Here is a 15,220-nt window from a genome sequence, read left to right as displayed (position 1 = left end):
AATCTCTCTTTCTCTCAGCCTAGAACGAGATCAGGCGATTGTTTCCTGCTGTGCGGTCTAACTGCTCCCCTTCACACACACACACACAGTTCCACAGCCCAGTCGTAATGTTCTGTGTCTGTTTCTGAAACCAAGCAGGGCGATAAAAGTAAAGAATTTGGAAATAGAGAAAGAAATGTGTAGTTTTCTGTGTAGTTTGTCCCCCTAACCGAGACTAAACATCTTGTGAGCTGTGCCCCCCCCCCCCCCCCCTTATTATACTCCCAAAATCCCCGTCACCTACTGCTTTACACGCTGGCTGGCCTAGTTACAGCTGAACTCCCTGACAAGACAGTGAGACAGTGGAGAGGTAGAGAAGATGTCCACAACCAGCGAGTGGAAGTGTCAGCCCACATGAGGCTTCTGGGAACTGTGATCCCTCGCTGGATGTCAACAAACATAACAACTGTGCCCGGCAACCAATCTCCACCTACCCGGCGACAGGCAGGTGACTGACATGACAGAGGCGCAGAAGTGTTGTGTCCTGTAGACTGTGTGCTCTGTGGGTGTTTGTGAGTGTATGCAAGTACGCCTATTACAGGATAGATGGCAGAAATGGCAACTATTTGAAATGTGGTGAATGGGAGAGACAGATACTTAAAGGCTACCTACCTATAACAGCTGGATGGCAAGTGTACAAAATATAGAAAAATGATTGCTAGGAATGGAGGATGAGAGGGCAGTCAGATTTGAAGGATTGCTTATTGCATATTTTGCTGAGCTGAGTACATTGGGCTGTGTTTGTCAGACTGAGTTTCTTATTTTGTCTGGTCTTGCAGAGACGGACGTATGATCCACACTGTAGCTTGTTTTGGTCAAGAAATGCCCACCAAGACAGGAATAAGAACATTTATCCATACGTAATAAGTACTGATTATTTCACAGAGAGAAAATCTTGCAAAACATACAGGTATGCTGTTGGATATCTAGTTTACTTGATACAAAAGTTCCCTAGAACCAGTTCACCTCTCCAAAAAAACAATTGTTTTAAATTGAAAGGAATTTAAGCTGAAATTAACCATACTGTACATAAACATGCAACACTCCATCATCTTCTAGAGTGGTCCAGAAAAGCAGGGCTCATACAACAAAGTTATTTGCTTTAATGGAGAGAGAGCTGGGATTTATTCTCCAGTAAAGCTGGGTTTATTAGCCACCAATAATCAGGTTTACGTACCATCATGGTTAGGGTTCCCCAGAGTCCAGGGCTCATCCGAATCGAAGTGTGTGTCTCCTCCAATCCCCGGACCGGGAAAGTAGGCATGTGCAAGGAACCCCCCTTCCCCATCGAAGGGGGAGCTATCACCGTGAAAACCTGAGGCGAAAATGATAGTAATATCCACATCTTTCTTGTTGCGCTCCAGGTCGCTGTAGGGCACTGCCTCGAAACGCAGCGGCGTGACGTTCTGCCAGACATCGAACGCCCGGCGAATGGCGTTGTGGGTTTCCTCCGCTCCCACCTTAGGCGTGACATTTTTTATACTGGAAAGAGGATAAGATCAAAATCAGAAAGTGTGTATTTTACATACAATGATCAAATAAATAACTCCTGCAAATAAAATATTTATGTGTTGCGTATAAATATGAAACACACAGGAAGCTTGACTTGTGATGGGGCTTTACTAATAAAGTTTGCTGGCGACATGATGCTAAACTAATGATCCATCAGAAATAAATCTCTGAGCGTGCTTCTGAAATTAGCGAGGGTGCTCTAGTCTTAATGCAGATTTTCACATATTTTGTCCCATTCATTGCTATTGTTATCGCTATGTCAATCACTGTGAATCCCGCATTAATATCGTATGCAATTCCCGAAACTTTACAAAGTGTTTGTGGCAGAAAAACAAAAGTTCTGCATTTTGAATGGATAATAGCCTGGAAAGCTAGCAAAGAGCGCTCCCTTTATAATCACTAAAAAGCTGTCACTCTTTGTTCACTGCGACTTTCACAAAGTTCTGTTATGACCAACACTGTGCGATCAATTTATTATTTACATTGTATATATTATAATGAGAGGATTCGACTGTATAACTCATGGAATAAAAACTGGTGTGTTGAAAATGTTTTCATTTGAGTAAAGCTTTTAAGTCCCTTTAAGTGTTTTTCTTCACTGAATATGTAAAATTGTAGTAACATCCAATTTATTTGATTGTATTCAACCCAAAAATATTAACCTAATTATACATTAAGTTACTGTAAAATTTAAGGGCTTAGACAAAATTTGCAGGTTAGCACTTCTTAATAGTGTACCATAGATTCATTTTTTTCTTCATTATGCTCATTTTGGTAATTTTGGCAACAACTTAAAGGGGCAAATCTTTTGAAATGAACAGGTAAGTACTTGCAGAGTCTCAAATCAGTGAAAATATTTTAATGCTTAATTTGCATGAACCTTCCTAATGAACTGATTCACTGGAATAAATCAGATTCTCCGTGCTTCATTTGCAGAGCTGTTATTGTTAACTAAAACTAAAAGTACTAAAACTGTTTTTGGAAATTAAATAAAATACAAAAATGTAAAAAAAAAACGTAATTGAAAATTAGAAATGTTGTATCGGCAACTAACTGAAACAAAATAAGTTTAAGTTTATGTACTAAAATCACTAAAACTGAAATAAAAATATGGCTTAATAGAAATGTTTAAAAAACAAAAACATTGAACAAGAAAATTGCTAAAACTTAAAAATGTAAAGCTACACTATTATGAAAACTACCGAGCTACTGTTTTGCTATTAAAAAATATAAAACATTGCTTCATGTTATGGTAGTTACCCCTATAAATATGAAAATATATTTATTGATTTATACTTTTACTTGACAACATTTATGAAACAATAGAGTTGTGAGTAAATCATTCTTTTAAGGCAGTTTGATTGAATTGTTTACTGCTTTATATTTCATCTGAATGATTCATTCACAAACCATTATGAAATTAAAGCAACTTTCTGATTCACTTTCTTATTCATATTCTTACACGGACTCTGATGCTTACAGTAAGTATATGCAACTACCATGACTGTTTCCCATGGGTTACATTGAATATTTACTTGAGGTACCTTCATGAGGGTATCTTTTCTTAAACAGGTACTTAAGTATGATTATCAAGTACTTTATACAACATAGTGTTTGTGTCTGTAGTGTAATAACCAAAACTCTCAATCAACTCAGTAGCAGCTGTTTTCTCAAATGTGCAGAAGAATTTAAACTGCATTAAAGCCATGCCTCTTAAAATATTTACAAGACATAATATCTCATGGAAACCTACGCTCTCTATTTCTACTCTCTCTCATTCCCTCCAGGTGGTGCAGGATTGGGTTTGGATATCATCCGCATACAGTTGTTCTGTCTGTGAGCGCAAACTATTATATCAACATCTGGCTTCCACTGTTCATGTATTTTTCTTGTCTTTCTCAGCTGTACTTCCCAGAAATCATAATCCTGTCTTTGAACTTCATGACCCTTCAGATATTTATTTTCCTCTTTATGCTTAGATTTTCAGCGCAGCTGCTGTGAAGGCTGCTTGTTAGAGCTGTTAGGTGTTTTACAAACCTTCCTGCCATGTTACTCATCTACAACATACAGAATGGATTCAGTTAAAACAATCACTGAGAAAAGAAGCATACATTTGCATCACATCTGGATGCCAGGAAGCACTTGGTTGATGACCAGAGCCAGTATAAATCGTTTCCACAATCTAACTTTATAAAACTCTTTATAAAACTTTTGCATGTTGAACATAAATGTGTGTTGGTAGTGTGTGTACAAAACCACCCTATAATGATAAAAATCCACCCGTTCCTTTTTTTTTTAAATCCCACTAAATCATAAGCAGTGTCTTAGAACAAGCAGTTCGCAGAATCAATAAAATGTGATGTCACATTTTACAGGCCCCGCCCACTACTGTTGATGGATACCTCCATATTATCATAAGCCGCACGTAATCCAGCATGTTTTTCTGCATGCCAGAGCATTTAAATGCAGCATTCAGAAATATCTTCTTATTAAAGCTATATAAGTTATTCAGTCCAGAGCAGTGAGTGATTTTCTGTTTTTAGTTTATTGTTTGGGTCATATTACCAGCATAGACAGCAGTATATTACACTGTTGTCACATACACAAATCTAATATAAACATGCAATTTCTTTCCCCGCTGTTTACTTTTCACAAATATAACTGACTGCAGTTTTGTAACTTATAAACTTGTGTGTATTTGAGAGTTTATATTACATGTTTATATAAAATGTTAAAATAATATTAATAGATATACTATAGGATCGATTAAAATGTTTTAATATGCCGGCCTAGATTACTTCCAGTGAAAGTGTGCTATTTTAATAATATTACATTTATGCATTTAGCCTATGCATATCAACTTACAAAAGAGGACAAAACCCATGACCTTAAGGTTACAAGTCCGACCCTCTAACCATTAGGCCATGACTACCCCCTGTGGTATTAAAATTGTGGCATTACACCATCTAAACCCATGTAAACACAAGGGCACACACGAAAGAGTCAGTGAATACACAACACCTCGCTTTGTTTTTTCAAGTTTTTGCTGACGATATTGAAACTATGTCAGTGATGTGAATGACTGTGTGTGTGTCAGTGGCTATGAGAACACAGACTGCTCTGAGACCGACTCAATTAGCCCAGCCTAACACACACACACACACACACACACACACACACACACACAGTGAAGCTATTTGAGCTTGTTATAGCATAAGAATGAGGAGAGGCCTCTGTATCTGTGTGTGTGTGGGTGTGTGTGTGTAAGCTCACATGGTATGATCCAGGGTTGGGGGAAGGTGAAGGGTGGTACAGTCTGTGTCAAGTCAGAGAGCAGGGAGTGGAGAGGGGAACATCTGCCTACCCATCTGCTCAGCTTGGCTACACACACACACACACACATACACACACACACACACACACACACACACACACACACACACACACAAACTCCTGCCTAAAGCCACCATTCCATTACATAATCTCTCTCTCTCTCTCTCTCTCTCTTTCTCTCTCTCTCTCTTTCTTAGTAGGCTGTATTGTTTGATCATATCAAAAGATGCTGGTACAGTGGTCTTTTGTAATTTTGTCTTGTCCATCAACTTGCAAAAACACGTTTACTGTACATTAACACACTCATAATGAGAGCATGCTGGGGTGTTTAAAAGCAGAAATGTGAAGCTGGAATTATTTTTATATTTTTTGTTAAAGCACTTACATGAATTATTCAGTAAGACTGTTTGTTATTTGAGCTGTTCAGCTGTTTAAAGCCTTCTGAGGTGGGACTATGTTTCTAGGTGGATAAACTTCTGCTTATGTTCTACAGTGAAAAGAGTTTGGGCCACTTTTCCTGTCGCAGGCGTCACAAAAATCCACCGACACGATACTGTCAGGAAGATTATTTTGAGGCGAATGTAATGTAGTTATATTTGAATATAGGTCATATATACATAAGCTGTGGGATTATAAAAGAAATACTGCATTTAGGATAGAGCTCATGTTCGTATAATACATGCCACAACAATACAAAGCACTTGTCACTGAAATTATATAAGAACAATAACTCATATTGTAACAATGTAGGTCATAAAGATGCTCATCTTTCAGAAATGTGTTTTCTTAATCAGTATATTAGAATTATTTCTGAAGAATCATGTGACACTGAAACTGAAAACTCAGCTTTGTATAACAGGAATACTATTCAAGCAATATAATTTCATAATATTAGTGTTTTTACTAGATTTTGAACCAAATAAATGCAGACTTGGTGAGCATGAAAAACTGGAACGGTAGTGTTATTTTATATACTCTATTTAGCCTTTAAGAGTTGAAATAATTTGGATAATAATTTGGCTTGAATCATTTAGAGCAACTAGATCCTTTAATCAAGTGGTTCGAATAAAGGTTTGTAAAGAGAGAGGGAAAGAGGCCAGCTGGGACAGGGGAAGAGATGAGAGTGTTGGACGGAGTGATTTAGGACGAATGAAGGGATCTGGCAGGCAGACAGTGAGGTGAGGGAGAAGAATCTGACAGCCTAATTATCTCAGCACTGCTGCTGGCACTGCAAAATTCATTTTCTTAATCAGTATTAGTGTCGTCTTCCAGTAAACATATTCAAACATCCTTAAAACAAGACACATTTATACTTGAGAAACAAAATTGCATTAAATATTAAAACTTGTTTTCAGAGAATTTATTTTGAATTAAGTATGTTTGTCTTACCCCACTGGCAAAAAAAGTTTCTTCTTGATTTAAACATAAACCTCATAAACTATATTAGATTTATGCTTAAAAGAAAAGTAAGAAAATTGCATATTCTTTAAGATCAGGTCTGCAATTTTGCTTCTAACAAGCCATCTTATTGTGAGGATGTTTACTGGAAAACAAGATAAAAATTTTTTTTTTCATAAATCTCACAGAAATGCACAAACAATAAATGCATTTCAAGTGTGTTTTTGTAACCCACCTGTATGTGATATGTTTGTGTTGCCATTTCTGCCCAGTGAGAGCGTAACGTCTTTTTCGGACGCTAAATTTCGAGGCACCGCCGAACTGATCTGGCACCCCACATCGTGGCTTCTTCATCCAGCTGAGAGAGAAAAAGAAGTGGATTCATTAATATTGCACAACACAACGACTTTCATAGATTGATTAGCATTCAGGAAAAACATCACAAATTTCATGAGGTTTCCGAAATGTAAAGTTTACATCATGTCAACCTCATGAAATCGATGTATTAATTTGGGTATCTAGCAGTACTACGACCACCATGTCTTTCACAATATCGGCCAATTAATCAATTAATATGATACTGTGGTTACTGTATTCATAAAACTGACTCCTCCCAACCCCTTTCAGTCACACAGAGAAAGAGAAGCAGAGACAGGTTTGGTTTTGAAAGCAAGAAACATATAACAAGAGAAAAATCAGCCTCACCTTATGGTGATATCACTATGCCGAAGCAAAGAGGAAACAAAAAGATCACATAAGAGTTACATCATCACCACGATCCTAGCAGCCAGATGTTGTACATCAGTGTTTCCCAACCTCTTGCATGCAACCCTTATTGGACCGGCTTGAGTACCTTTACAATAACACCAAACTACAAAACTATCTTAAACAAAGGTTCCAAGAGTCATAGAAATACCCATTGTTGGTTCACCAAAGAAACTTTCAGTGAACAGATCTTAAAAGAAACACTTTTTTTCCCCTGTTAAGAACATTTAAAAATCTAAAGCACTTTTATCCACTATAAAGAATCTTTTCTGGAATGGAAATATTCCATGGATGTTAAAAGGTCTTCATGGAAGTATAGATGCCATTAAAGAACCTTTATTTTTTAGAGTGTGGTTGGAAATCACTGCTGTACATCATATTTTAACCCAAAGTGACATTGCATTCAAGATATAAATCTTTTAGTCAGGTTAGACGCCATACTGAATTAAATGCAGATGAAAACGAGGCTGCGAGGGATAGATTTTGCAATGGCACAAATTGTATAAAAGTCCTAGATCACTTCATTTTCACAACTCACAACTTTCAAAACTGTTTCATGGGGTTTGTTACTTCTGAAAGTTTTTTCGTCAGCTGAAAAATCAGTATCTTGTTAAACAACAGTACAATTTACTGACTGCAACTTCATTCTTGTCAAAATTTTTTAATGACACTACTCTGACTAAGGTCTGTTAGGTCTTTATTATCCCTGGGAATTGAACCCATGACCTTGGTATCGCTAGTGACAGAACAAGTACAGACACCCCATGATTGAGAACTAAACATGCTGGAAACCCTCTTTGTTGGTCTTTGCAATAGGGTAAAGCACCAGGAGGGCACTTATGGGTATTTTGTTGTGCACAGTAAAGAGTCTCTGAGAAGAACAACATCATGTTAAACTTCTGACCCAGAATCAGTCGATACTGGAGCGAGTGACCGTGTGAGAGTGTAACTGCTACTCACTCAATGGTGTTCTTATCCAGTTCACCGGTGACGTTAAGGCCATAGAGACGCTGCATGGCAGCGATAGCAGACTGCATGGTCTGTTCTGACCGCAGGACGGACATTCTGGGGTCGGTCGGAGGGAGGTAGCCATACCTCTGCAGCCAAGTCTGAGAGAGAGAAAGAGAGAGAGGCTTTTGTTTAATTATTAAACGTTACTTCTGTGTACACAAGTAATACACAAGCAGTGATGCCGGTAACGCGTTACTTAGTAACGCGTTATTCTAATCTGACCACTTTTTTCAGTAACGAGTAATCTAACGCATTACTATTTCCAAACCGGTAATCAGATTAAAGTTACTTAACCAAGTCACTGTGCGTTACTATTTTTGTCATTTTCCTTAATAAAAATATTTATTTCTTCTTGCATCTCGGGGAGTGAAGTCACGTATGTGACAAGTCACGTTTTCAGCATGCATGAAGTTCACGTCATGTGTACGTGCCACGCAGCGACACAAACGTAAACAATGGAGGGAGGCGAGAGATGTGCGTTTTCTAGATGGACTATTTTGAGTTTGTGTCAGCTAAAGATGACAACATTAAGGTCCGTTGTACACTCTGTGCTGGCGGCGATAAAGTGTTATCTAGCTACAAAAACACTACGTCGAATTTGAAAAAAACATTTGGAGTCGCAGCACTGCACACTCAAAGTCAGACCAGGTGATGAGAAGCAGGGAGCAAGAGGTCCCCTACCACCTAAACAACAAAAGCTGGACTTCGGTGCAAAACCAGTAAGTGGGGGAGAGTTGAAGAAGTTAGTCGGGCAGTTTGTTGTGGAGGAAATGCCATTAAATACGGTTGACTCGCCCTCATTTCATGCCATAATAAACAAGATCCCTACCACTGTCAATGCCGCGCTGCATCACAGAACAGCTTTTTTTTCTTACATGAAGGAGGAGTATTCAGTGATAGAGAGAAATCTAATATTTTAATATTAAATATTTTAATAGTATTTATGTTAAGTCAAGAAAGGCTGCCTTTATTTTTTGTAAAAACATGTATTTTTTCAGAAAATAATTTTTAAGTTAAACTTTGACAGGAGATAGATTGTGGATGTTACTGTTACAGATACACTTGCAATAAAGTGAGTGTTGGCAAAACCGGTTGTAATTTTTATGTTGTCGGCAGCTGCTGATTGTAACTAATAAAGTAACTTGTAAAGTAACTTAGTTACTCTTAAAATCAAGTAATCTGTAAAGTAACTAAGTTACTTTTTCAAAGTAACTGTGGCAACACTGTACACAAGTAATATATATATATATATATATATATATATATATATATATATATATATATATATATATATATATATATATATATATATATATATATATATATATATATATATATATATATATATATATGTATGTATGTATGTATGTATGTATGTATGTATGTATATACAATTGATTTGGAATTTGCAATTCATTTTTAAACACCAAAAAAATGAAAATAATAATTCTTATTTCTCGAATATGCAATTGTATATGTTTGTGTGTAGTTAAAAATTAATGAACAAAGTCAACATGGAATTTATATATGTTTGTGTATATTTTAGCATTAATTAACTTTTTATATATTTTATATTTACATATTTATGTTTTATATAAATAAGATATTCATATTTACAAAGAAAAACAGTACTTTGTTAGTAAACAACTTACTGAAATATGCAATGATAAAGATGATTACTTAAAAGATTATTAGCAAAAAAAGATAAATTATAATATAAATTTAAACCACGGCCGCTGCTACCATTTCTGCCATTAGCAGATTAAAAAGAAGGTTGAGTTTGTTTTGAAGTGGTTTTCTCATTACTGCCGGACAGAAGCCGTAGGAAGTGCTTACACGGATCCTCTGCTGACCCATCTGCTGCTTTCAGCCAACAGCCAAATGCATCACAACTCTACAGCACTCATCATAACACTGTGAGTAAGTGTGTGTGTGTGTGTGTGTGTGTGTGTGTGGGCGTGTTTTTGTGACATATCAGGACACAACTCTGTATAATGACATGGGTATGACACAGGTATTACAAGGAGAGGGTGACTTATGAGGACATAACCCATGTCCCCATTTTTCAAAATGCTTATAAATCATACAGAATGAGTTTTTCTTCTGAGAAAGTAAAAATGCATAAAGTTTTCTGTGAGGGTTAGGTGTAGGGTTGGTGTAGGGCCATAGAATATACAGTTTGTACAGTATAAAAACCATTACGCCTATGGGATGAACCCAGTTTTCACAAAAAACAAATGTGTGTGTGTGTGTGTGAATCATCCCATCACAGTAACATTAATGGAACATTTTTCTTCTCAAACATTTTAGTTGGACATTCATCTAACATTTTTTTGTAATGTCACTAATTGTTTCAGGACGTTCAGAGAACATTCAAAAGTAATGCTATCATAATATTTACCAAATAAGATTTAATAGACCCTAAACATTCGTATAACCAAGAAAATATGTTTTTAATATGTTTTTAAAAAATTTACATTTTGGGATAGGCATAAATGTCGTTCAAAACAGCAACACACAGATGTTTTGTGTTATTTACCAGGAATGATAAGTGTTAATCAAGCACAAATAAAGACCATATTCAGGTTGGTTTGTGAGGTACAAGACAGAAAGCTTAATATATAACAGGTCACATGAATATATCTTCATTACACACTCACACATCAGAGGACTAGATTCACTTTTGCTGTTTTATGTGTTATGCATTATAATGATAGTTAGTTATGGTGTTTTAGAATGAAGAAGAATGAACATGTATATTTGACCACCCATCTGAATGCTGAAAAGCATGTCTCGTATTTTTATTTTATTTTATCTTTTTAGATTTGAAGAGCCTGGTCACTGTTATTTTAGTAGTATTTCTACACTATTATTATAGTGTTTATTATTTATTAATATGGCGAAATAACTTTTATTTACATTTTATAAATGTACTTTTTATAAAAATAAGTTTTCATCTTAGTTTACAATTTAGTGATCTTTTTATGTGCTTTTTGTCATATTTATATATATACATTTTAGTTTTTTTTGTACTTTTAGTTTTAGTAATTTTACTTCACCTTCAAATTATTTATTTCAGATTAGCTGCCAAAGCAACATTTTTTTTTAATAATTATATTATATAAGTTAGATTTTAATATTTGTATACATTTTAATTTTAGTTTACATTTTAGTAATTGTTTTTAATCTACTTCATGTTTTTTGTTTCATATTTCTAAATATAATAGTTTGTTTTGGTTTTGTTTTAGTAATTTTGTTGCATCAACTTTTCCAAAGCAACATGTCTTAGGTTTATTATATATATATATATATATATATATATATATATATATATATATATATATATATATATATATATATATACATAATGTCCATTCATGAATGAAGAATTCAATTAGATTTACTGAGCTGTAAAATATAAATATAAAATATAAAGAGCAATATCTGATCTATGGTCACCTAAAATCTGTATAACACATATAGATATGCCAGTTAGGCGATTTCATTGAGAAAATCCTCACAGAATTCCTACTGGTTAACCTTCACCCCAGCTGATGGCGCGTCTGTTCAAGAAAGTGTAGCACTGTGCTAAAATATCTGGTATTACATTCATTTATCATGATGTTTTAGCTAAACACTGATTTGTTATCTTCAGATGTCTTCCCCTGCACAGGAATCATGCTTTTAACTGACACAGGTGTTTGGCACTGAAAAGTCAGACTTCATGAATAATGGGATCCAAGGGGATCTATGGTGGTTCGGGTTTACAGACAAATATTTTATGAGGTGTTGCATAATGTACAGACCTGAAGTGAGTGAGGAAATCAAACCAAAGCAGCAAATGTGTCACATTTTTGTAGGCGGCATTGTGCAGATGTACTATTTTTCGATTGCACAACTTAATGCAGTTACTTCTGCCCAGTGTCTACACCAAACAGTTCACATTCATTTATTTGTTTAGGGTGCCGAGGGACATTTTTGTCCAGAATGGAAGAATGACAAACTGTTTTTAAGCTTTGTTTCAAAACCTAAACCAAACCCCAAAGGTTGCAAAAGACCTCAAATCCTGGCAAAAACCATGAGTATAAACAAACACGGTGAACCTCAACTTAATCTGTGGGAGGTATGGTGCATTATTGCGTTAAGAATTGGCAAGGTTTTAGACATGCTGTATCATTTAAACCAGTAACCTTAAAAACCAATGTAAACTCTGTTGAAATCTTTTCTTTTTTTTTCAGTTCTGTTTAGTTCCAGCAGTGGAACAGAAATTACAAACTACTGAACTTGTAAACAATGGCTAAATAGCTTATTTGGGTAGACATTATTTTCCTGACCCTTGTATTGGACACAAACAAGATTAGAGACATTTGAGTGAATTATTATTATGATTATTAATACATGCATGTTTAAAGTAAAAACAATTCATGCCATTCCATTTATTTATTTTACAGATTTTGACATTATTATTTTTATATTCTGCTTTCTGAAGTCTGATTTTAGAGGCAAGATTAGATACAATTTTGCATAATTATTAATAATATAATATAATATTTAAAGCTTATTTTAATGCAATTTAATTTAAAATATTTTTTATTTTTTATTTACATTATTATATAATTTTATTTACCACTGACAGAATAAATTTTGCATTATGCTTTGTAGACTTATTCATCAGGTACTTATAATTATTGTATCTGATGAGCCATCAGCTTTTTTCAGTCATCTCAAGATGAACTGCACCGCTCTCATGCCTCAATATGAGATTCATAGTATACTAGCTGGCATCTAAACATCCAAATATAATTAGCAAGGAAGAAGAAACCTCTGGAAAGAGGAAAAGGGAAGGATAATCCAAGGCATTTGGCACTTTAGGTTTATCCTTTGTTTTCCCTGTGTCTAAACTCACTTCTTCTTTCAGCTTTCCTGTGATATATGCTCTCTTTTATCTGCTCATGATAGACAGCTGAGCTCCGAACAGCAGGTCAGTGTTTTCTAGCACCTCTCTGTCAGTCACTTCATATCACTTCAGAAACACATTTAATACAGTAAAGACAGATAAATTCATGTTATTTAAGTAGAAAAATTATCAGAAAAGGTCTCTTCTGAGCTATGGACTATCCAGTGATGTGTTGGCAGGTGTATGACTTACACATTTAAATATATCTATTCTACGTGTGTGTGCCTTTAAGACAGGGAAGAGGTTTTGTGAGAAATGAAGTCACCCCAGGGGACCTCTAGAGGGAGAGAGAGTGTTCTGAGGTGCTTTTGGATTTGGGAACACTTAGCATGTTTGGTGCAGCTTCAAGAAAATTGAGTCCATTAAAAACCACAACCTGGATACAAGATACATTGGCTCCTTGGACGTGGATTACGTGCCAAATGAACAAAGGGCTTTGGGCCTACATGTGTATTTTGGTGAGATTGACATTTCTTTATTTTGCATATGCTGTTGTCAAAAGCACTTTAATGTTCTTATTTTTTTTATTTTATTTTTTATTTTTACTCAAGTGTCTTGCTGAAAGACACTTTGAGCTACAAGCTTTAAGTTAGAAGCCAAAGTATTTCATCATTTAGCCTTTCATTCCTTATTATTTATTTTTGCTGAAAACTGTTAGCTAACTATTGTTTCTTTATTTTCTGGAAGTACTGTGTGTAAGCTGCTTGCTGTCTTCTCCCTCATAGGCACTTTTTTCATAAGCCATTCACATGAGCCATAATTTCATATGACTAATATTTAGAAAAATTATCCCTGGAATTCCTATTTTGTAGTATTGCACACTTTTAGCCTCAAAAAATATTGGTCACTATAGCAGAATATCTATAATATAATGAAATAATATATATGTGAATACACATCGCTTGCAAATGTTTGAATTTGTCAGAATGCACAATTATTATTATTTTTTTTATATATAGTACATAGAATAAACTGTAATTTTTAGTACAGTATGGTAGTATTCGGTTTTGAACATAACAGTGTTATTTTAGTATTATTTATATACTAGTATGGCATTTATTTATACTTTAACTTGTGATTTAATTAGTATTTTTTTATTTTAATGTTAGTTTTATTATTTTTTAGTCCTTTTGAGTAATTATTTAAAATATTTACATTTATCTTTAAATTATTTTTTATAAAAAAAAATAATAATTAATTAATTAATTATTTTTAGTACTTTTTATTTAATATCAGTTAGTTGCCAAATCAGTATTTTTATATTTTACACAAACTTTACATTTTTCATAATTTTAGTTTTAGTTATAAAACTATAAAATAACAACAGTTCTAAAATAACCACACTGGAACATAGCCATTGTTGAACTCCAGAAAGGTCAACCAACATTGCACATGATGTGATTCAGGCCGTGCGGACCTGATGCTGCTCTCTGATTGCTGAACCACGCCAGTGAACTTTCAAAGCTGATGTGCTTCATGGATCACTAGCTAATAAGCCAAACAAGGCCTAATTAGCCTCATAGAAACATCAAAGCTGAACCCCCTAAAGGCCGTCCGAGCGCTTCATTAGCAATGAAACACCCTCAGAGAGACGATGTGACCATGGCAACACATGCAGATGGAGTATAGATCACAGATAAATAAGTGACTGTTGAGTTTGGCTAGTCAAACAGAACTTCAGATTCCATCCTCTGAAATCCATTGTGCATCTTTAAGGGTTTTGACATTTGGATCGGTGGTGCTTTCAAAACCTTTTTTGTTTAAGAATCTCGACCTGCCCAACAACAGCAAAACTTGCTTAATAATAGTGTGCGTTTGGGGTGGGGCTACGTTTTGTTTTACCAATGACAGACAAGGAAACCTGTTTGAAAACAGTCACTACTTTTTCAATTCCAAGCTCGTATAGAAAGCTTTACAAGACTCGTGCATTTTAGTATGTGATTTAACCTTCATCCCCGCATGCATTTTAAGTTGCCAAAACTATTTTGCTGCCTCTCTCACTCTCTCTCTGTATATACGTATATAATATATATGTGTGTTTCTAAGCACATAGCTTAGCTTATTTTAAAAACTGACCTTTCACACAATGGTGCTTAACTGCTGTCCGTTTTAGCTGAGCTGTGACACCAGACACATGGGATCTCTTGCATCACTTGTGCTTAAGTGAGTGTGAGTGTGTGTGGGTAAAGGCTATTGCTCTCTGGT

At 35.1% G+C, this 15,220-nt stretch overlaps 1 protein-coding gene across 2 annotated transcripts in view; it reads right to left on the bottom strand.

Annotated features, from left to right (window-relative positions):
- Nucleotides 1–15,220, bottom strand: part of LOC127946460 (matrix metalloproteinase-16) — a 50,825-nt gene that overhangs the window by 28,934 nt on the left and 6,671 nt on the right. Inside the window, exons 2-5 of one of the 2 annotated variants that reach the window (XM_052543052.1) lie at nucleotides 8,008–8,156; nucleotides 6,988–7,002; nucleotides 6,518–6,640; nucleotides 1,217–1,521 (exon numbers count right to left, since the gene is read on the bottom strand). In XM_052543052.1, the coding sequence (XP_052399012.1) occupies nucleotides 1,217–1,521; nucleotides 6,518–6,640; nucleotides 6,988–7,002; nucleotides 8,008–8,156 (592 nt within the window). The remainder of the gene's footprint in view (nucleotides 1–1,216; nucleotides 1,522–6,517; nucleotides 6,641–6,987; nucleotides 7,003–8,007; nucleotides 8,157–15,220) is intronic. The other variant, XM_052543054.1, reaches the window with a different exon arrangement.

This window comes from Carassius gibelio, chromosome A24, assembly GCF_023724105.1.
Source record: "Carassius gibelio isolate Cgi1373 ecotype wild population from Czech Republic chromosome A24, carGib1.2-hapl.c, whole genome shotgun sequence".
Lineage (NCBI taxonomy): Eukaryota > Metazoa > Chordata > Actinopteri > Cypriniformes > Cyprinidae > Carassius > Carassius gibelio.
This window is presented reverse-complemented; position numbering and strand designations above follow the sequence as displayed.